This window comes from Phymastichus coffea, unplaced genomic scaffold, assembly GCF_024137745.1.
Source record: "Phymastichus coffea isolate CEN01 unplaced genomic scaffold, Cenicafe_Pcof_1.1 PCOF00082, whole genome shotgun sequence".
NCBI classification, from domain to species: domain Eukaryota; kingdom Metazoa; phylum Arthropoda; class Insecta; order Hymenoptera; family Eulophidae; genus Phymastichus; species Phymastichus coffea.
In genome coordinates, this window is record NW_026706893.1 from 137,358 (window position 1) to 160,405 (window position 23,048).

The 23,048-nt window shown below is 33.5% G+C and overlaps 3 protein-coding genes across 6 annotated transcripts in view; 1 reads left to right on the top strand and 2 right to left on the bottom strand.

The window, feature by feature from the left end:
* The first annotated feature begins 678 nt into the window (after positions 1-678).
* Positions 679-23,048, top strand: part of LOC131668694 (cuticle protein 2-like) — a 47,555-nt gene continuing 25,185 nt past the window's right edge. Inside the window, exons 1-3 of one of the 2 annotated variants that reach the window (XM_058943064.1) lie at positions 679-809; positions 2,417-2,716; positions 3,511-4,191. In XM_058943064.1, coding sequence (XP_058799047.1) covers positions 798-809; positions 2,417-2,716; positions 3,511-3,678 — 480 coding nt within the window. In that variant the 5' untranslated portion in view covers positions 679-797 and the 3' untranslated portion in view covers positions 3,679-4,191. Of the gene's footprint in view, positions 810-2,416; positions 2,717-3,510; positions 4,192-23,048 lie in introns of those variants that run through there. The other variant, XM_058943066.1, reaches the window with a different exon arrangement.
* Positions 4,521-7,751, bottom strand: LOC131668688 (MYG1 exonuclease). 3 transcript variants are annotated; one of them, XM_058943058.1, is made up of 7 exons: positions 7,536-7,751; positions 7,286-7,430; positions 7,062-7,157; positions 6,741-6,977; positions 6,476-6,677; positions 6,160-6,332; positions 4,521-5,991 (listed from the first exon to the last, which is right to left on the bottom strand). In XM_058943058.1, the coding sequence occupies exons 2-7, from the start codon at positions 7,393-7,395 to the stop codon at positions 5,805-5,807; spliced, it is 1,005 nt and encodes a 334-aa protein (XP_058799041.1). In that variant the 5' UTR covers positions 7,396-7,430; positions 7,536-7,751; the 3' UTR covers positions 4,521-5,804. The 3 variants fall into 3 exon arrangements, with proteins under 3 accessions (XP_058799041.1, XP_058799042.1, XP_058799040.1); XM_058943059.1 differs by having other exon boundaries at positions 7,286-7,439; XM_058943057.1 differs by having other exon boundaries at positions 7,286-7,751.
* Positions 12,063-21,549, bottom strand: LOC131668686 (probable serine/threonine-protein kinase DDB_G0282963). The gene is made up of 7 exons (XM_058943054.1): positions 21,522-21,549; positions 20,432-20,508; positions 20,030-20,153; positions 18,854-19,010; positions 17,560-17,941; positions 17,167-17,472; positions 12,063-17,073 (listed from the first exon to the last, which is right to left on the bottom strand). The coding sequence occupies exons 1-7, from the start codon at positions 21,547-21,549 to the stop codon at positions 13,150-13,152; spliced, it is 4,998 nt and encodes a 1,665-aa protein (XP_058799037.1). The 3' UTR covers positions 12,063-13,149.

The window sequence follows — 23,048 nt, forward strand, 5'->3', positions numbered from 1 at the left end:
ATAGAACCCTGGAAAAGGATCCTAATTATATGAATACTTTTATTTATTCTTCAAAAGCCACTGTGGAGAAGAAGATGATTCCATAATTAATCTTGCAACGTGATTATTCGCTTCGTCATCGATAAAAAATTACGTGAACATACATTATGAATATCCGGGAAAGTCAAGACGATGTGGTATTCGACAATATTTTGAAACACGTTAGATTCAATTAAAAGGAAGCATGAAGATAATGAGACGAGCGATAAAAACACAGGCGATCCCACGCGGTAACGACAATGCGGAATCGCGTAAGTGCACAAACAAACCAAAAGAAAAGAAAAGAAAGGAAGAATAAAGGTACGAGTCGACTTGCATCTCCCTTACCGTGTAAACATCGGCAGCGTATTATCGAGCGCTCTCGAAGCTCGCGGCAGTCGCGGAATAAGGTACAGGATAAAGAGGCGCAGAGCAAGTTGGGCGGAGGCAGCATCCCGTCTTACAATGTGCTCGACCTCGAAGAGCCTTTAATGTCAATGTCAGCATCATTGCGAGAGAGCTGCAGGGCATGCTGTACGTATACGCATAATACGTACGTATATCCCTACTACTTGCCGCGTACGCGGTAAGTGAGCACAGCTGCTGCTGGGGGTAGGTAGTGCATGCGGCATAGCGTGGCGGCGGCGGCGGCAGCGGCGCGTCGCCCGCAGGAGTTCGGCGACTTCCTATATATAAGGGGAACACGTCGAGCCTTACTCGCAGAGGATCTCTTGCTAAGTCCGTGTATCTCTCGTGTGCATCGCACAACTCAGGCAGCTATGAAGGCATTCGTGAGTATTACAATCCGCTGCTCTCTCGGTGTCTGTCGTCGCTTTTCACAGCTCGCGCGCTACGGCTGCGGGACGTTTCTCGGTATGGGCGCGCGCACGCGTGCTTTCTTCTAGATCGTTCGCCGCACGCCAGTAGCAGTAGGAATGCCGGCCACAGGTCGTTTCTTCTACTGCCACTGCTTTCCACTGCTGCGTTATATACTTTAAATGAGCTTGTCGTTTCTTTTTTTATTGGCACAGCACACGCGGGCTTTTCTCGGATGATGCTTTTTCTCGTTTTCAAATCAAACCTAAGTTGTTCGGACGAGGTCGGTATGCCGCGGTCACATTTTTCCTTTCAATTTATCCAGTACATTACCGTTTCATGAAAAACACACTGTTTTCTTTGGTTTCTCTTTCAATGACAAATAATTCCAGTTAGAATGCAAACGAATGAAAACCCCCATATCGGAATGTTTGTGCAATAGGTGTAATTTCGTTGTGGTCTATTCAAATACTGTAGGAAGTGTCATGTTTTCATTGGTTCCCGTGGCATGTGAAATACGGCATAAAGGATTAGGTACATTTTTTTCACGATTTATTTCATGAGAAACCTTATACACCTACCCGTCTATGTTTACCGTATTAGATATACTGCTAATTGGGTTTTATTGCAGCTAGAGATACGCATCAATTACTCGACGTTCGATATAACAAATTACACTGAAAACTGATCTTAAGCTTATTTCAACGAAGGTTATTGAAATAACGATTTTTCATTGGTGAAGTTGAGTAACAAACAAAGCTTGAGCTTTATTTATTTATTTATTTTTAATCATGGTTGCCTTTGTCTATCAGCGGGTTCGATGAAAATCGTAAGCTTGGTATTTTTACAGAACTACGGGCAAGATTGAAGTGAAATTCTGTATAGCTGTGACAAAGAAACGTTTTTTCTCGTGAAGACTTAGAAAACGCTCAAGTGCGAAGCTAATTTATGAAAATGACGTCGTATAAGACGAACTATGCTATTAACGTCAGAGCAAAATACTAAAATTACATACTTGTGTGCTTATAAATAGAAATTTCGATATGAATGCTCGAAGACGTGCCTCTGTATTTTTATGCGTTTCTTGACTTAGAAAATTGTTAGCTTGGAAAACACTGATAAGGCGCGCAGAAAAGAAAACGTGATTCACGATACGCGCATGAGCAAACGAGCGGTCAATAGTAATCAATTTGATATACGCTTTCCGAGTTGGAGGGAAAACCGACATTAACAAGCGATTATATTGACGACGATTTCTCGTGACGGTGATTTCTACGTGAGTTCCATCGTAAGAAACATTACGAAATCACCAAAACTGAAAAAGAACAAGCAATCGAGATCGGATCGGGCGCGTGGAAGCGTGCAACAAGAGCGACAAAAATCGCGACAACAATGCACTCACGACACTTGCAGAGATAAGTAGCGCAGGAATGTCAAGCATGCGAATGCTATTACGCGAACTTCGAGAACAATAGGCGAAACAGATATTGAAAAAGAAATCGCTCGTGAATACACACCGTAAAAGCCGGCCAAGCGCGCGCTCAAATGAACGTTGTTCTTGGTCCTTTGCCGATGATTACAGATCGCATTGTTCGTGGTGGCTCTCGCTGGTCAAAGTATGGCCGGAGCACTGTTTCCCAGGGACACCCCAGAGGTAGAAGCGGCCAAGGCTGCTCACATTGCTCGTTACAACTACGAGGCTGCAAGGAATACTCTTGGCTACGCCCCGTACGTTTACACCGCACCCATTGCCTATTCCGTACCCGTCTATTACAACAGCCCGGTTGCTTACGGACCAGCACCCCTTGGACCCGATGGCCGTGTACTCGACACCCCCGAGGTCGCCGCTGCCAAGGCCGCGCATTTTGCTGCTCACGCTAAGGTTTGTTTTACACATTGCATGCAGCTCAATTGCACGAGCTTCGGGCATGGTTGTGAGGTTCCGGTTCTTATTTTTCATCCCGCTGCTGATGCTGCGTTGCAGGGACTTTCTTTTCTTAACGTCGATAATTGTTGGTACCATGTAGCATGTATACCAATGCCTAAGCTTTATTAAAAAAGAATGCTTTCCGTTTTTAATGTCTTTACCTAGCTATTATTCTAAAGTTACTAGCTAAAAATGAATAAAAGAGTGTTTCAAATTCAGACTGAATTCACATTAAATAATAAATAACTTCGTACGCGCGACGAACTTTTTAGCAAATTGTCATTCATTTTGTATTTTGACGAACAATTTTGGTACAGGGAACATTGAACTGTCAATATTGACTAATAAGTATCCTATGAATCAACTTGTATTCAGATATTAGCAAACAATGCGCATGAAGTACGTTTGTTCAAATATTATGTTAAAACATTTTTTATTATATTGGCATCGGCTATTACCCAACAAGCTAGGAAAATTTTTTCACAATATGAAGTCTGAATTAAGGCTCGAAAAAACTTTAGCTAAAGCCATCAGATTTGCATTCTCGATGATAATCATTTCGTCACGCTTGTCTGGCTAATAAGAAAACTTGAATAAAATTACCCCACTCGCACACACCTCTGATTTTCTTAGCCCGTAACGAAGAATGCGAGCGCGTGGAGAGCAACATGTGGCGGGTCCATTGTTCCCAGACCGAAAGTCATTAGCGCTCTCTTGTTGCAATATCCCTTGGCATTTTCTGCTGACAGGAATCCCTGAAGCCGTACGGAGCTCTAGCCGTTTCGTCGCCATCGTATTACGCTTATGGTTACCCATACACGGCACCCATTGGACCTGACGGAAACGTAATAGACACACCGGAAGTCGTCGCCGCCAAGGCCGCCCACTTTGCCGCTCACGCCGCTGCCATACATTAACTAGTTGCATCGTCATATCATCATCATCGCTGACATCCCTCTCCGAGCGACCACCGTTCAGTACTTTCATGTAGCTGCTGCTACTGCACGAACTCGTGACGTACACGAACATTCTTCATTGCGAGACTCTTTGTACTCGTCTGATCTCGATTTTTTTATTAAATATTATAGTATTACCAGACATTTACGCGGCATTATTAAATTTTATACCCATCACTACTCAGATAAAGAAATAGTACTTCGATTTTTTATACAGCAGTTATTTATATGTAAGCGCTCGTTTTACTTCATCATGTACCATCTATAATATAAACCACAATGATTCATCATAAATTGTGCTTTTATTTTTTTTCCTTTTAATATGTTATCATTGAAATTATTATTCGACTCTACTTGGATCATACTTATTATGATAGGTTCGTAATAGTTAATGACCTACAAATACGGACTTGTTTATTATCTCAACTCAATTTCACGAATAGCTATACAGAATTGCAAAAAATAAACTTTCGTATTTCCATATATAAGTACATCATTATAAATATTATTTGAATATCTCTTTTTACTTTAATGTTGCTATTTTTATTTAAAATAAATTGAAATTGAAATAATAATAATAATAATAATAAAACAGAAAAAATATTTCACTTTTAAAATTTTGTTTGACCTGAACTGAGATATTACTACTTAAAATTACTATCTTTGTATAATAAAAGAGATTTATAATAAAAGCAATAACTGAAAATTAAATTTACACCATTTGTTTTGAGTTACTAAAGATATTTCAGTAGATTTATAAATAAATACATTTTATTATTTAAGTACATGACTGATTAAAAATTACGTGAATTTAGCACATGTAATTTATTATTTTCCAAAATATACAAAAATGGTGACGATTAAGTCGTGCAAATTATTTAATATTATATTAAATAGTAATTTGTTGAATTGCTATTTAATAAAGCGTACAGATGCTTAATTGAAGGTAGATTTTGTTAATATACAGAACAACGTTCAAGCTGTTAAAACTTACACGCACCTTATTCGTATTCGATTTCTTCCATATACTGTATTATCAAAGTAATTCTATGTGAAAAACTCATAAGAGTGCAACATAAATTATCGAGGATTAGATGAGATAAAAATATAACTGTATTTTACGTTTATTTATGTGTGTATAGCGATTTGGGGAAACCGTGGGTGTGCTTGTTTACAACATAAAAAGGAAATACCAATCGCATCTTCTTCATCTCTTCATTCTTAAAAAACGTACTGTTCTTGAAGCCTTATTGCTAGCATGATTATTTCAAACTATCCTACAACCAATTACAGTGGAGAATCAAAATAATCATATTACAATTTTTTCAGTATATTCATCGTGCCCAAAGATATTTTTAAACGCTTATTTACATTTAATGATTGTTGTATGTAATAAAATAAAATTTCAAGCAGTTTCCATAAATTCCAGCTTCAATTTTACTTTTTTACAATCACAAAACGTTGACATTGGAAATAATTTTGGGCCGAATATTCTGAAGTTTTATATTTTTAATCGTGATTTAGGTATATGAAACTACGCCTTGTAAATTTATTGCTATTACATCCTAAATTTCATTATTTTTAACATAACGAAATCAACCAAATATATAACATATATAGCAGTATTGTAATTAAAAAATAAAAAATTTGAAATTAGGTCCCTACAAAAGCTTGATCAGGCACAGAGTCAAGGGTAGAAATTCATTTAAATTGAAACTTTAAATCCATTAAATTTTATGTACAGTCTTAACTGTTAAATTAATGAACTTCAAAATTTTTGTTGAACCTTTAAAAATTTTTATTCGTTTATGTTTTTCAGTTGGTTAATATGGCTGTATTCTTTAAATTTATTTGTGGTGTTTAAAAGCTGCAGCCGAATTCATATCATAAAAACTCGAGCTTTTGCAGAATCCTATATAAAAGCATTAATTTGCAAAAGTGCCTAACTTTTATTATAATTATTGACCTTTTTTTGTATTTGAAGCAGATATTAGGTAACAAACATAATTAATTTTATCAAAAGATGATTAATTAACCGTGTAATATTTTCATATACAAAAGATACAAATAATTAATCAACTATCATATCAATATGATGAAATATCATCAACTTCGCCAAATTTCAATGCATAGCGAGCCATTGCTAAAGTTCCTTCCTTAGTGTTGTTACCTCCGATAAATCCAGATGAATGAACAAACACACAATCTTTAATTCCAGATAAACTACTTAGGTCGTCATCTCTTTTACCTCTCCATGGCTCGGGTAAAAATACTCTGGAATAAATAAAGTTATCAAAAAATAAGATTATAATTAAGATTATATGATATTGACAATAATCATTGTCGCTTATTATTAGGGTTCTAATATTCTACTATTAAGTTGTCTATACAAATTGTCTTTATATAATAAACAGATAATTTGCATTTAGCAGAATTAATTACCTGCAAATAAAACTACCTAATTGCTGAGGTATCCCTTGAACTCTATAATTATTATCTTTGAAAATGACAAATTTTATTTCATTTTCAATGCCTAATTCCTTTTCCACATCATATAAGTGTTCTTTCCATGGCACTGATTTAATTAATTCTACTATCTTGCCACTAGGATCCACCTAAATCATTAAATTTCTATTAGAAATTGAAAGTCTAAATTACATTTAATGTATACTCTAAATTACATAACAATTATTCAAATATACAGTTTCAATAGATTTATAGATATTTTGTATATTACTGTTATTTTTTTATCAAGTACCTCAAAACGGTTTTGAATAGATTGTTTTACAAGTACTCGAGCAGGTAACCATGTACATGCTGTGACTTCAACAAAGTAGGTAAATTCTTTTCCAACCAAAGCCATAGCTTTCTGAAATTGATCTTCTTCCTTAAGATGGACTGAATTCCACTGAAGATTCAATCTTCCCACTCTTGAAGATATATCAGTATGTACTCTGTACCTATAATAAAAATGAAAATGTAATTTTACTGATAAGTTTTCAAATATTAGATTTGTTACTTACAGAGGTTCTCCTTCAAACATGGGTATTCCATTATCAATTCCATCAATTTCTTTGATGAACATATCATACACTCTTTTAAATATTCTTTCGATATCATCAGCATCTTGTATTTCAGGAACTAACTGTTTGATAATTCTATGTCCAAAATGGCAATAAATTAAACCAGCACTGCTTAATTTCATGGTGCATGTATAGCCTGGCTTATTTATTACAGTACTTATTGATTCATTAAATTCTCTATTAAAATAAAGATAATACATTGAAAAATAATTCTAAAATTTCCTGAAAACTAATAATAACTATTTTACTATTGTTTTTTACCTCATGTGATGATCATATCTATGTATTTTGGGATCATATTCACTTCCAACATCGACTACAATATCACAAGTATCTAAAATATTTTGGTCGCGAGTCCTGAAAATAATAATTAAGAAAATCAATCAAGTAGTTTATTGTTTCTAAAACATTGTAAGTTTTAAATAAGTAGAAATGTTTACCTATGTAAACAAATCCTACGTGTACAGAATCAATATTGCTTTTACCTTTCAATTTTAGCATCTTTGTATTCTGGAAGAAGTTTAAGTAAATAACAGGCCAGAACTTCATCACAATGAAAATGTCCATTGTGTGTACCAATTTTTAGAGGAGCCATATTATCAACTGATGAAGTATTGCATCTGCGAAATGCTAAAATTGCTAAGTTACTTAAATTGAGTAAATTAAAATGTTTAGAAAATTTCTCAGCATTTGAAACGATGGGTCTCAAATATGAATACATATAACTGAACTGACCGATCAACTAAATAAAAAATTTATTGTGCGTAACCAATTTTACACTAAATACAAATTTTTAATTTATAACACTGCTATTGAATATTGATAATTTATAGACATGCTATTGAAAAATATCCATATTAAATTAAACAATAATTATACAGATTGAGATATAAAATAAGTATCATTCGTAAACCGTATCATGAGGCTGCTGAATGTTCGGTATGGAGTTTCGATAGCATGTATCGAAAAAAAGGATCCTAGTAGACAACTTCCGTTCACTTACTGCTCCCCTATTCCACATTCCTAGTTCAACTATTTTCTGTGATTATAGGCGCAAACTTTGGATACTATTTGTGAGCTTCCGAGCATCGCTTATAATCTATAAAGTTGCTTATAATTATAATTTAAAAATTGCTGTAGTTGCTGGATTAATTTTATAGTCGCTAGGTGAAAAATGACTGCTACATATAATTTGAATTTTGAGGTAACCTAGATAATAGCAGTATATGTTTAGATAAGTTATAGTAATAAAATGTGTATTTGGTTAATCATTTATTAACTGACTGATCTATTACATGTAGTCATGTATTTTAAAAAGTAAATAGTTATTACAGTATGAAAATTTCCTGCCCTAATGAAATATTTGCTGAAGTTGTCGTATTAGTTTGGTTCCATGTAATCATATATGTCAATAGTTATGATAATCCTCCTCTTGTAAAAAAGTGAATCTGATAAAGTGAAGCTAGTTTATTCGTGAGCTGATTGACTGAAAGACAGTCACGTGATCAGCTGTTGTGGGCAATTATCTATAGGTATATGTTGTGTATATTCATGAAAGATTATCGCCGATTTTTGTAAATAATTAAATGTTTGAAAAGTGCATCAGTATAGTTGGCATGAATTTCATATGAATTGATCGCTTTAATTATATTAACCTCAAAATAATGAGCGACTAATACCTCAGTAAAGAAATTAATTGAATTTTGCTACAAGCGAAAGTTTAATTTTAAATGGACAAAATTAACTTTAAAAGGACAGATATAAATTGACAGATTATCACGATAAAATATTGTACAGTATTAGAAAATTTGTTTAAAAAGGCACAATTACAACTGTGAACGTTCTATGCCGAATTATGTTATTTACATCGTGAGGGATATGATTATAGAAAACTATAATATTTTAAGAACTTACAATACATTGTTATTCTTAAATTATCAAACAAAATAATAAAGGTTGAAATAATAATAATTCAAATTTTTATAAAACTAAGATAAATTGAATGTTTATTTAATAAATATAATAAGTTAAAAGTAAAACTAAGCTACAATTCTTAAATCTTGCACCACACTGTGTAATAATGTTAACGTCAACTTGCGACCTGCTTTTTCTACGTTCAAAACTCAATCACTCTCATTTTCTCTAGAATATCAGTGCAACCACCTAACTTAAAATTAACTCCATTTAGTTTTTACTACAAATACTAATCTTGATTAAACATAATATTATCATGTTTTCCAAATTTTTGAATGATGATTTTTTAACACAGAACTTAGGATGCGAAAAACTTAAAACTTTATTAACATTTTGAAATCATGATTACCTATATAACTGCATATTTATTTATCAATAAATCATATCGTCGGCTATATCTCATATCAAATTAAAGGAATATCTAATGCAGATTGAATTTCCGAATGTTCTATTTCACCAATAAAAATGTGATCTATATTCGTGCATTAAAATGAATGCAAAAAATAAAAGGAACGCGTGAGGCGCGTTAAACATCACTAGTTAGCTTATATTTTAAAAAGTACGTAGTTATAGCGTGAAAATTTACTGCAATGTGAGAGCTAACCGCAGAGAACAAAATTATAAATCGAAACTCATAATATCTCCTATATGTTTCGCTGGATATTTTTCTAACCACTTCACTAATTTAATTATTGTACAAAATAAATTATATACCATTACAAAATCATTTATATTTTTTTTAGGTAAACACCTACATTTAATACATTGTGAACAGAATATACCTTTTGATTTTTCAAATGTCACACTTACATTGAAACTTTATTGCAAATCGCATATATCAAACTTACAGTTAAAAGTCTAACAAGAGTAGTCAAATTTTTTTTTAATTTTTCTTTTTTCTTATATTCATAATAAACGATATCAAATGATCGATAACGACAAGTAAAACTGTTCATTAGCTAATTAAAACACAACTGAAACAAATATCCCCACTCCTTCTTGTTCAACCAAAAAAAAACATACAAAAATATTATAATTAAAGAAAGCATTTTTTTTAATGAAAATTAATTATGCTTTCTTCAGCTTAGTAAGCATATTTTTTAAACATTTATATTGAGTATTTAGAACTAGCGTATCTTAATAAAGAAAAAAAAACAAATGATTTTGTAATAGTACATAATTTGTTTTGTGTAATAATTAAAGTGCTGAAGAGGCTGGAAACATATCGAACGAAACGTATAGAAGATATTATGAGTTTCGATTTATAATTTTGTTCTCTGAGGTTGACTTTCACATTGCAGTAAATTTTCATACTATAATAACTACGTACTTTTAATGTTTTTTGCTATATTTGAGGTTCCATAACATAGCGAAAATTTTTTTTTTCAAAAACGAGACTAACCGTCTGAAAGGTCTATTTTTACTGTTTAAAATCTTTTCTTTCATCGAGATATGATTAATTGAAGTCAAGTATTTTTGCATATGTTACATATATGTTTCCGGAAAAAGAGCTGTTTTGAGACATCTAAAATACTTGACTTTAATCAATATCTCAATAGAAAAAAGATATTTTAAATATTAAAAATGGATTTTGAAGAATAAAAATAGACCTTTTATACGGTTTGTCCCGTTTTTGGAAAATAAAATTTTTCGCGATGTTACGGAACCTCAAATATAGCATAAAACGTCTTTTTTGCCTTTTTAGATTAGAATATCTAAAACACTTGACGTGATGCATAAATTCGAATTCTACGCAAAAAATTACTTCGGAAGAGACCCTCAGTTGGCAAAATCATGCAGACTTATGTAATTAATTAAATAAATACACATACTTATTACTATAACTTATCTAAACATTTACTACTCTCTACGTTACCTAAAAGTTCCAATTATATGTAGCAAATATTTGTCATACAATAATTATAAAATGAATTCAGCAACTTATTACTTATAGTTATAAACCACTTTGATTCTATGGGGTGCTCGGAAGGTCACAGGGGGCCTATTCTGAAAAAAAATTTTAGCACATGTCATAAGCATTTATCACATCTAAAGTGATTAATTCTGTGGTAAACTGAAGTGACAAACTGATTTACCACAAAATTTTTTTTCAGAATAGGCCCCCAGGTAGTATTTAAAGTTCGCGCCTATAATAATAGAAAATAGTAGGACTAGGAATGGGTATATCGAATAAAAACGAGCTCTTTGGAATTGGACTCAGGACTCCAGGAGCAATGAGCGTACTGTGATGATGGTTCGAAAGCTCGGTCACGACATTTATGCTTAAATAAATGAGACATAGAGTTACCGTGCACAAAACGAGTTGTCGTGCACAAAACAAATCTTAGGGTTGGATTGAACAAATTTTGATTTTTCGGCAAGATATCGTTCAAAGTTTACGTAAAAAAGAAAAACTTTTATATATATATATATATATATATATATATATATATATATATATATATATATATATATATATATATATTTGCAAAATGTAAGTAATGTAAGTAAAGTATTTTCTGGGTCTGATCTGGGGATAATCAGTCTGTCAATAACATTTTTTAATTTTTATATGCTCGTGCAACGCTGTTCACGAATGAGTCCGATTGTAGATAGAGGCTCTGCACATCCGGATACATTTATATAGATAGTACCCCTGCCCTGCAGGCAGTACAGGCTCCTTAGGTCTGTTTTATCAAGAGAGATTGAAATACGCCATCTACAGTGCACTTGGCAAATTAATTATTCGACGAGATTTTAGTAATGAGTTTTAAATTTATTTTTAATCAATGTTAATAATTAGTAAAAAAATAATGTTATTAAGGAGACAAAAACTGTGAAAATGATTAATTCGGGTGGTATGAGCATAAAATTTTTTTATTATTCTGGTATATTTTCTTATAAAATATGTCTATACACATTCGTATAACACGAAAAATACTTTTGAGCTTTATTCCTTTTATTATTTATATACAAATGCCGTTTGTTGGAAGTGGCTTCACAGTACATTCATTGTACTCACTATAAAATTACTATTATATGTAGTAACATTATTCGTATTTTCCATTCATTTTCGAATAGTAAATAATTGAATTTTTTCTAGTGATATATGTTTTTTAAAACGTTTTATCCTGTTCTCAATTCAATAATCAACAAATTACATTTATTTGTAATTAAATTGTACATCAAAATAACATACTTAAATTAGAAAGCAAAATAATAACAATTTCAAATTTGCTTTCCATTACTATTCTATTCTATACGATCAATATTCACTATACAACTTTCATACAGTACATGTATGTGTGTGATTGCTTACAAATATAAATGTAATAATATGTCATATATACAATTTTATTAAGAATTCGAATTTATTTTTATTAGACAAAATACATAAGAAGTTTGCTAATTGATTCACCTGATAAAATTTTGCGTAGCAGCAATTTTAAAGTATTCATATGAAACAGGGATATTAAACGAGGTATTAATTGTATAATTACAAACTACGATGATTTCATCGACTTTTGATTCAATAATTTTTTCAACTTATGAGAACTAGTGGATGTCAATTTCACTTGAATCATACTTTGACGCATGAGTGATTACAAATTAGTTATATTCTAGTATAATTTAAAATTATTACTATCCTTGTGACAAAATTGATAATTTATAAATCGACTATCAATCTTATTTTCTAAGGCAAGATTAAGGAGACTCCTTTCCAAGGTTCGTTTTCTGCAGTCATGTTATACGATCGAACGATAACAATTTTTATAAGCTTTCATATTTCATTAATAACAATGAAAATATGACAAAGGGAGTTCCTTGATTTCCTTAAAATCGTAGTTAACGAGTACAAAAATAAAGACTAAACATTTCATTCATAGATAATAGTTGCATAAATAATGAAAACTAGTAAAATATCATTCCATTATAAAAATTGAAATTTGAATCTCGCCAAAACTTCATTAAACGAGAATTATCATTAATTTTAATAAGAGTGAATCCATTATCCGCAATATAATATAATTATACAGGAATGTTATGGCATTACTTAATAATACAACGCGTGTCATGTAAAGACATTTAAATAAGCACTAAAAGTCATCTAGGATTCACAAATTACCAAAATCAACGAAATAAATAATCAATTCTTTGCATTTTCGTGTTTGTTCAATTTCCCATAGAACTTTTGAAAACATCATCAACAAAAATATCGATAAGATTTCTATGAAAAATTGAATCAATAAAGAAAATAATCATTTCATTTTTTCATGATTCAAACTGCACTGTTAAAATCGATTTTTTTAAAGTGCAACCGTACTTGATGATTAAACTAGCCATGAAAATAATTTGCTAATTTTGGCTTGCTCATTCACCAAACTCTTTTAACGCATTTGGGATTTGGCACGTCATGTTTACAGCTCTGACTTTCTTCGTCAAAGATCGTACCTTCCTCGCAAACAAATCGGAAATCGAGAACTTGTCTAGCTGTGAAACCCGGAGAGCAATAGTGGAATAAACGACAATCCCTAACGTCACCATAGAATCGATACATTTCTTTCTCTAAACAATTAAATCCAGGTACTTGCTTTGGACCTTGATTAGTTTTTTGAATCAGTGTTTTCACCGATGTGAGTTCTAATTTCCGTCTTTCTGATGGTCTAAACGTTCTTGCTGTTGTACTTTGAACGTATAATGCTTTATAATTTGTAGCTTTTATTGTAGCATTTAACTGGGAAACCTGTTGACTTATCGTCACTGAATCAGATTCTGACTTCGATGTTTCTGTTGTCGAATCGTCTGGTTTTTGTGGTACATTGTTTGAATCGTTTGCCTCGAAATTTTGTCTACGTATTTCATTTGTTATCCGATGATCTTTCGACTGCAAAACTTGATTAATTATTGTCGGCGATATCATGGAAAAAGGAGTAGTTGGTATTGGTTCTCTGATATTTGCTGTTATGGAACCAAAATCTTCCGTGGTTACCTCATTATTTTTAATTCTATTTGCTTCAGAAAAATTAGTAACATTTTCGGCAGATGACGAATATCTGTTGACAGCGTGATTATTGTTTTCGTTATAATTCTTGTTTTTACTATCGACTAATTGCGTCATAGTTTCTTCAAGTAACTTTTCTTCTATGATTGTAGCTTCGGAAGTAGTCGTTGTTGTTCTTGACAATAAAGGTAATCTACGAATAAGTGGTTTTACACCAATATCGTTGTAACTTGGAGGAAGTTTGGTTGCTTTTGTACTGGACGGCCCTCTTCTTATTACAACTGCATTAGGCGTCGTTGATTGTGTATTGTAACCATAATTTTTTCTAAAAGATATAGGTTTCAAAAACTTTGATGTTGCTTTATTCCTCGTTGTTACTGATGTACTAGAGGGAACTGGAATTGTAGTTGTACTTATACTCGTTGCAGTCGCAGAAGTAGGCGTTGTAGTTGTAGTTGTAGGAGCAGATGTTGTAGTCGTCGTTGTTGTAGTTGTTGTAGTTGTGGTTGTTGTAGTTGTGGTTGCTGTTGTTGAAGAAGTAGAGATCGGCGTCGTTGAAATCGAACTAGGAACTGTAGTAGAGAAGGTACTAATTGTATCAGTAGTCATATCTATATCATCATATTCTTTAGAAAATGATTCAGATGTTGTGTTATCTATCTTATCTTCATAAGCTTCATAGTAATCTTCTTTACTATCTACATTTAAACTAATTGTATCTTTTGTTTCATTTTTATCAGGTATAACTTGCACATGTGGGTGCTGGTTAATGGTATGCATCGGATTATTATGTTCTTCTATGACTTTTGGTTCAGTTGTATCAAAGTTTATATGAGCGTAATGCACTGGTTCATAGTTATCATCGACGTAATCTTCTTCATTTACCGTTGTATTAACTATTTCATTCCTCCTTCTTGTTTGGCCATCCTTATTGTCTGATCGAGGTAACTCATCGGTATACTTCAAAATTCCTTCGGTACTAGAAATTTCGACTGTAAGTGTTATATTTTCAGAATCCTTATCAGATTTATCTGTCCCTTTCTCAGTTGTGTACTCATCGTATTCTTGTGACGTTATAATTTCATCAGATACTGAATATTCATTCGGAGAGATAATAGTGGTAGTTTCTTCAATGTTAGTTTGGGTTATAGATTCAGTACTTGAGAACTCCTTTTCAGTAACTAAAGTGACGTCTTCATTGAATTTCCTACTCTTATTTCGTCGATGAGATTTTTTGCGTGGAATCGGTTCAATGTCGTCGTCAAATCTGTTTCGATTACGTTGACGACTAACTCCGCCTCTGCTATGTTCTCTCAAATCTGCATAATCTAAATAATCATTAGGAACATATTCTACTGGATCATTGTATTCATCAACATAATGTTCAGTTTGGTCCAAATAATCATCATCCTTTTCCAAAATATCGTATCCGTTTCTTATTAGCTTTTGATTTTTCGGTTCATTTTTCTCATTATTCAGTTGAACTATTATTTTAGGGCTTTCATTTTTCAGCATTTTTAACCGTAATTCTTCTGTTTTATTGTAAGGTGCAATTTCATCTTCAGTGATTGAAGGACGCCTTCTTTCATTTTTTCTTCGTCTTTCTGGCCTATGTCGTCTATTTTCAACTTCGCTTTCATAATAAGATCGACCTTTTGACCTAGTTGAAGTACTAATAGTCTTCATCCTCATTCGAGGCTTTTCAGCAATTTCGATATCATCTTCATAATCATAATTACGATTAGGATATCTGCTCGAAACTCTTCGGCCTTGTGATCCTCTGCGATATGAATTTTTACGAATCCTAGTTATGTCTTCATTGTAATCTTCATCTTCAATATCGTCTTCGTCTCTATAATCAGTTCTATAATTCACAATACGCCTTTCCTTTGGTCTTTGCCTTATTCTGTTTACTCTTTGTTTTGTTCCTACTTCAATGCTTTCACTAGCATCATATTCATCGTAATACCTAGATGGTTTTCTTTTATTAACACGACTATTTCTCCGTTGCAAATGATCTTCAGATGTTTCTGCCGATTCGGTACTAAGATTTTTTCTGCGATTAGATTTGTTTGAATTCGAGGAAGAATATGTTTCTAAAACCTCTTGTTTGATTTTATCAGTCTTATTATGAACAGTTGAATTTATTTTCTTCTTTAGATCTATCGGTGTCAATGAGCTTTCATTTCTTGATATAGTGTTATTATTCCCAATGGCTTCATGTAGAAACAATTGTATAGTATCTTTCGACTTAGTATCCATCATTTTATGATCAACTGCCGCTAGATTAGTGTATCTTTGACGCGAAGTTAATCTGGGATATCCATAATTTTGTCTGTTATTTTCTCTTCGAAGGTCAGAATTTTTTGTTCTACTTTTAGGAGCTTCTACGTTCCTAGGCATATCGGGATTGTCTTTTTGATTGACTTTACTCGGTATATTTTCGTAAGCATGCTGAATGACTGGGTTAGGTTGAGTTTTAATATTTTTATATGAGACACTATCTTCATGAGTAACTGGAGTTTTTTTATCCAAACCCTTATCATTCACATTTTTGCTATCAATATTTTCTGTACTCGGTGCAGATTCATCATTTTCTGGTATAGGCAAACCAAAAAGAATTGCTTTGATAATTGGTAAGTTTGACTTTAAATCTTCAATATCTTTTATTTCTGCATCAAAAATTATTTCTTCAGAACTACCAGCATTTTCCTCAGCATCAATAGATCTTTTCTTCCTGAAATTTCTCATACGAGGTTCTATGTGTCTAAATATTATTCGTCGATTATTTCGTATTTTTGGAACATCTCTATAAAATGGATCGAATGATTCATCTCCTTCTTTATAATCATCATAAGTAGACGGGATTGTAGGCAAAGGAAGTGTAATTAGTTGACTAGCGTTTAAAGGTCTTCCAGCTTCGTCGCTTACACTTGCTTTTGCTGTGACAATAACTCGTGACTGAGATGGCAGAAGAGGAGATGGATTTTGTACTATTCTTTGAATATCTGGTGGCGGTAAATTGATAGTTATTTGATGCGTTTTCAATTGAGGGATAGATAGTGGAGGTGGAACATGTATGTGCTGTGTAACTTGATTATTTAGATTTTTCGGTGGTTTCTGAGATGTAGACCGCTGAGTGGAAAAAAAACCATTGATGGTGGTTTGCGATGGATTCTGCGTTGGTAAATAATTGATCGATATCCTTTGTTGTTGCGATGCTTGACCATTTTTTGATTGTATTGTCGATGATGAATCCTCCGATTGTGGTACTGGAGATATTATTAATTTCGAAACCTTAAAATTTATCAGTTAGTTATAATTACATTACTATCATTAAATTTTCAACATTTTGAATTATTATAATAAATCTTGTGTCATAGTTATTACCTTTCCTTTATTGGTCGATTGCACTGGCTCCAGTGGTCGTCGCTCACTCCGCTTTTCATGTTCTTCGGAATCGTCATGATACTCAGCAATCTCCCGTGGATTATTATTGTGGACGCTAAATTGTTCAGTCGTGCTGGCAATTCCGTGATTATGAAACAATGGATTGATCAAAGAAGGATTATTCGAATTACTATTCAGGAGTGTTTGAATTGTCGACGATGTTGATTGGACGTGGTATTGTAGCGGTGACGCTGTTGAAGGATCATTATGAATCACTTGTGGGTTAGCAGTTGAACTGTATCGAACCTGTAACCAACGCTATCATGAGAACCATGCTCTTACTTTTTTCTGTTCGAATAAGCTCTGAAACATTAAATAATTAAAATGCGATACCTGTTGATGCACAGGCGGTGTAGGCGTCGTAGAACTAACTCCTTGATTACTGAACAGTTGATAAGACGTCGCTTGGTTATTGTTCCTCTCATCATTGTGATAAATATATTGATGATGATATCCACCATTCTTATCATCGAAGTGAGAATTAGATTGACCCGTCTGACCAGATTGAAAAGCAGGTCGAGGTTGAAAATGTTGTGGATATCCCGTAGGATGTTGCTGATAATTGTTGCTAGCTGAGGTCGTTGACGGTTGACTAGGGCGAGAAGTCGTCGTGGTCGTTGTACTCGTCGTACTCGGTCGAGCTGACGTCATGTAAGGCTCTTGTTGATCGTCTTGAGGCTCCGTGAAATCTTCATCGTCTTCTACCTCGTGAAGACTGTTAAAAGTTAATAATTTGATTAGACTTTTATATAAGAAAATACGTGAAGAATATGAATTTGGCTTTTTGCTTGATTTTTTCATTTGTGATTTTAAGATGGTCCTTGCGGTTATGTTTTGAAATAAATTAAAAAGTAAGACTACCTAAGTTTGAAAAAAATACTTCTCTTCTTCACACAGTAAAATCCCACTAATCGAAATGATATTTTTTTTTGTGTAGGTACACAAAATGGAAGTTATAAAGTCGTTAGTGAATAAAACAAAATAGAGTCCCCGTGTTAGTTTAAGGTCCTTTCGAAATCGCATCCATCTTGGCGTTATAAGCGTCCAGCAGCAGCACCGAGAGCGCACACATCGTAATCGATCGAGCTGTCAATTGATCGGCAATAATTATCCTGAGCGTACCTCAGCGTGGCAATGACGTTATCACGCTCCAGATCTCTTTGCCCTGCGCGCGACTTATAAATTGCATGCACTGTGCACCCAGCGTAGAATGGACAATTTCGATGCACGATAACAATCGTTCGGGGAGAGATAATTTTTTTCTTTTTCGAGCTCTCTCACGTATCGGTCGGGCTACGTCGCTACTATTAATTGCGAAAAAATATTCACCTCTAGATTAAGAATCTGTCAAACAATAACAAAGATTTATAATCCTTATTGTGCATGGTTATCTTATTTAACTCCCGCTCGTGTGCATGGTCACGTGTTGGTAAATATCCACATACAAGGTGTATATGTAATGCTCATTTTTTTTAATTTCCAACAGTTACAATGGAAAGAAAATCCGTGTACCATGACCTGATTCGATAATGATTGCAGGTTTTCTTTCGTTTTTGCTAAAAACGTACATAGCGAGCTACAATTGTAAGACTTTCGGAGAGTAATGAGAGAAGATATAGTCAGTCACCTAAGTGTCACGGCATTATTTCCATAAAGCTCGAGGTTGAGGTTGTAGAACCGCTCGCTCTTGCTGCAATCGACTTCGTCGACTCTTTCACAGACTCTTGTCTCTTGGTCGAATACAGTTCCATTTAGGCAAAGGAACTTTATGTCCATTATCTCATCTGAAAACCATGTTTAAAGGTCTTATAAAAATTATTATATTTAACAAATTTAAAAAAGTAATAATCTTTAGTTAGTTTTCGTAATATTGTATGATGTCATCGTAGCAATACTAAATATCAAAATAATAATGAATAAATAGCTTAAGTAAATCAATAGTATAAATGTACAATTTGTTATTAATAATTTTAAGCTTTTATTGCACGGTTTTGATAGCGATTGTAAAATAAAAGCTGAATGATATTCTAAGCATCAATTTATAAAAATCGGTGTCATGAGCAAGCAAACTTTACAGATTCTTTATAGCACTTACTAGCGCAATTATTATGTCTAGGTACATGAAACTTGATATTTAGTATAATCAAAGCCCGAGAATCGAAGCAACAAGCAATCGACGTATATACCATCGGAGTCACGCGAAAGAATATTTTATAGAGTTGCTTATAGAAGAATTGAAAGGTTACTAAACGCGCCTTTGAACTTTTGTTATAACACAGCGACACCCGCATGACGCACCTGAATCTTGAAGTACGTTTTTCATCGCCAGAGGATTGAAATTTCAAAAGACTGATTTGAATCACGATTAATTTTTCTTGGTAAAAAGCCTAGGTTTTGCACGCGCGAAGCTATACAAGCTTAACTTTATATACACTTAGATGATTCGTGCTTTGGAGATTCTCTCTCGCAGTATGAAATTAATGTGAGCGCACGAGTTTGTAAATTGCAACATTTATCTTATGTTTGTTTTCTGATTTTTCAAAATGAGCTGAAAGAGAGAGAGAGAGAGAGAGGGAGAGAGATCGTTACATTGCTCCGAATGCGCCATTCATTTAATATCATACAAGTGTAAGCAAGAAGTTAAGTATGCAGTGAAATCACAAGGAAAGGCTCAATGGAAAATGGAAACACGCTAACGCCGTAAAAGTAAATCAACTGGTGGAGATTGTTATTGATAACATATACAATAGAACGCGGATAATGCCACGCGCGTGGCAACTAGAAAATGTGTACACCGTATTACCTTTCTGCCCGATTGTACACACGTGAAACATCTGGCAGCCAGCCTCAACATCCGCGTAGTATCCGCCAATCACCTTCCCCTGACACGAAAAGTTGGTCTCTGGCAAGTTATCGAAGTCCAAATACTACGCAATCCAGTCGATCATATAAGTATCAGTTTTCGTTCAGACAATCATTTTATGTTCTTTGTTTTTTTTAATTTTGACTAGATGTCATACAACAAGAATAATTTGAATCATGTTTCTTTTTAAATTAAAATTATAATCCAATGAAGCTACTCGTAAGCAATAATTAACATTTATTATTCTTTATAAAAAAAATCAAGAGAATTATTTCACTAAAGCAACCGCATATAATAATAGTTATTAACATTAAAAAAGTAGAAAGTAATAGAGTTATTTACACCAGGCTCCCCCGCGCTGCACAATCTGAAGCCATGTTTGAGATTGAATAACGATAGAATGACTGCAACAGAAAAAATAATAGAAAGTTATCGAAAGAAAAATTATTTCTATAATATTTACAGACACTTATTTAGAAAAACTAATATATCATAACCAAAAATATTTCTGAAATGGTGAAGTATATTGAAATTTTAATGACACCAGAATAGATCGTACTTTGCAAAATAGTATACTCATTCAAGCTAATTACTCTGTAATTATTGATTATTTCAGTGCTGTATATACGAACGCTGCCATTTATTATGGGCTGTTATCATTTTCAAAATGAGTTATGAATAACTAATTTAGATATTATTTTAAAAGAACATTTGAATCGACACTTGGAATGATGTATGGCTAATTCGGTTATAATTTATCATTCGTAGAACTTGATCAGAATAGCCTGCGGCACGATAACAAGAGACTGCATATTACAGCTATGTTTGAACGATTCGTACATGATAATTTTATCATTTTCAAATGAATTATATTTCGCAAAAAAACCATAAATACCAAGTGTGCGATGTTCGATCGCACATAAACTAATATGCAAAAAATAAAATAAAATAAACTTTTAAAATTTAATTCCGTAGGTGTGGAACAAAAGTGGAGTACGCAATTGGAAAAAAAAAATTTTTTTTTCCCAATTAGGTAGGAAGCCGCAGGAATCCATCAGGTGCCTAAGAGATTTCAATTTTTACGCAATCGCAAAGAGGGAACCCTCAAGTTACACTATACTCGGGTAGTTTGCTGCCAATTATGTGCGCTTCTACATCGTTACGCCCTTGGCTAAGTTTCCATTGCTTCGGTAGAGAGTTCGACACGATTACGTCGAAGCAGCCAACTCTTTACGAAGATTATTAACGATTATGTTTTGCCTTTTTTACGATGCGATTTTTCGAAGATGGCACTTACTTTTATCCTTTGATGAAATTTACGAAAACTTTTTCTTAGTAAACCGAATGCAATGACGTTCCTTGAAGATATTATTCACTTCGTTATTTCGTCTTTTAACATAATTTTATTATAATTATTCCACGAATTAGAAATGACTCCGCATAAGTATAAGCTTTCCCATTTTCATTTCTAAGGAAGCTTTGCCAAGTGTACAAATAATTTCTCATTCTCTGAATCATGCGCAACCAATGGCGTTAACAATTAATTGACAAATTCGTAATTTCAGCATTCCATAATGAGAAATATAAGATACTATTGCATTTAATTGATTGTTAAAAATGATTCGTTGCAGCGAGCGAAGACTTTCAGCATAAACACGAGAAATAAAAAACTGCTCCTCTTCAAATACGGTAAAGTTATTAAGCCCTGGTCTAACATTAAAATTGCCTCGGTGAGGGCACAAATATCGACACTGAAATACAAGTAAATTTGAGTGCCTCATTGAATATAATTTATACGGAGAGGCACGTGTGCCAAATTTATCTTGCAGAGGATATCATCGCGAAGATGAGTCGAATGGATACGAGACAAAAGAAAAAAAGATATAAGGACTTCGCCGCCGGTAGCTTTCACCGTCCGCCTCTTCGTCCTCTTATCCAATGCACTAATTATCACGAGAGGTTCTGCTCTTTAACTTCCTGACTAAAAGAAAATGAACGAAATGAAACACAATGAGTACGGATTCGCGGTAGAACCCGATTACTCGTAAGTCTTCCCTTTAAAGGATCATTGCTATTATTTTATCCCGCGACTTAATGTGTCCAATTAGATTAGACTAACTGGTCGTTGTTGAGATTTTATATAACTAATTTTAGTTTTATTGTAGCATATTTACGCGTCGAACTGCGCGATTTCGTCTAATGACGATGGTGTGGTTTGTACGTTAATTAGCGAAATTAATTGATGAAAATGAGAATGATAACTACACAGAAGTAAAAGACATGATTAAAATAGTTATTTCAAACGTAAATTGAAATAAAATATTTTGTAGGTAATCAGAAATTTACAGTTTGGAGAATTTACGAATTTTCGACATGTTACGTAAAACATTTTTTTCGTTTTTCATAAATATTTGATATGACGATTAAGGGTAATAAATATCCTCTGAGTGATGCTACTTTCCTCACATCGTGTGAGAGCGAACTTGTGACAGCGAAGACGAGAAGGAGAAAAAAAACCTAGTCAATCCTGTCTACACAGTCCAGAAATTGACGTAGTAGAAAGATGCTGCAGGCATTCGTTTCGCAACACCGATAGATGTGTCGAGAGATTCTCCAGAGAGAAGCTGCCGCCGCGAGAGCGAGCAAGGAATTAATGCGGCGATCCCTTGGATCTTTCGCTTTTTTTTTTCGGAAGTTCCGAGGCTCGAGGAGCTCCTTTCTCGGCTGATAAAAATGCTGCTGATGATGGTTTAAACGCCTGCTACATCGAGTAGCTGATTGACGCGTTTAGAAAACGAGTCTGACACCGATAGCATAGCTGAAGAGAGTTGAGCAAGCTATTTTTATTCGACTGGCGATTATTTTCACGGCAGCTGTTCCGTGCGAGAGATTAATTTTCGAGCAATTAGCTCTTGTATATTTGAAGTACTAAAACCATTCAAATTGCATTACGTTTAGT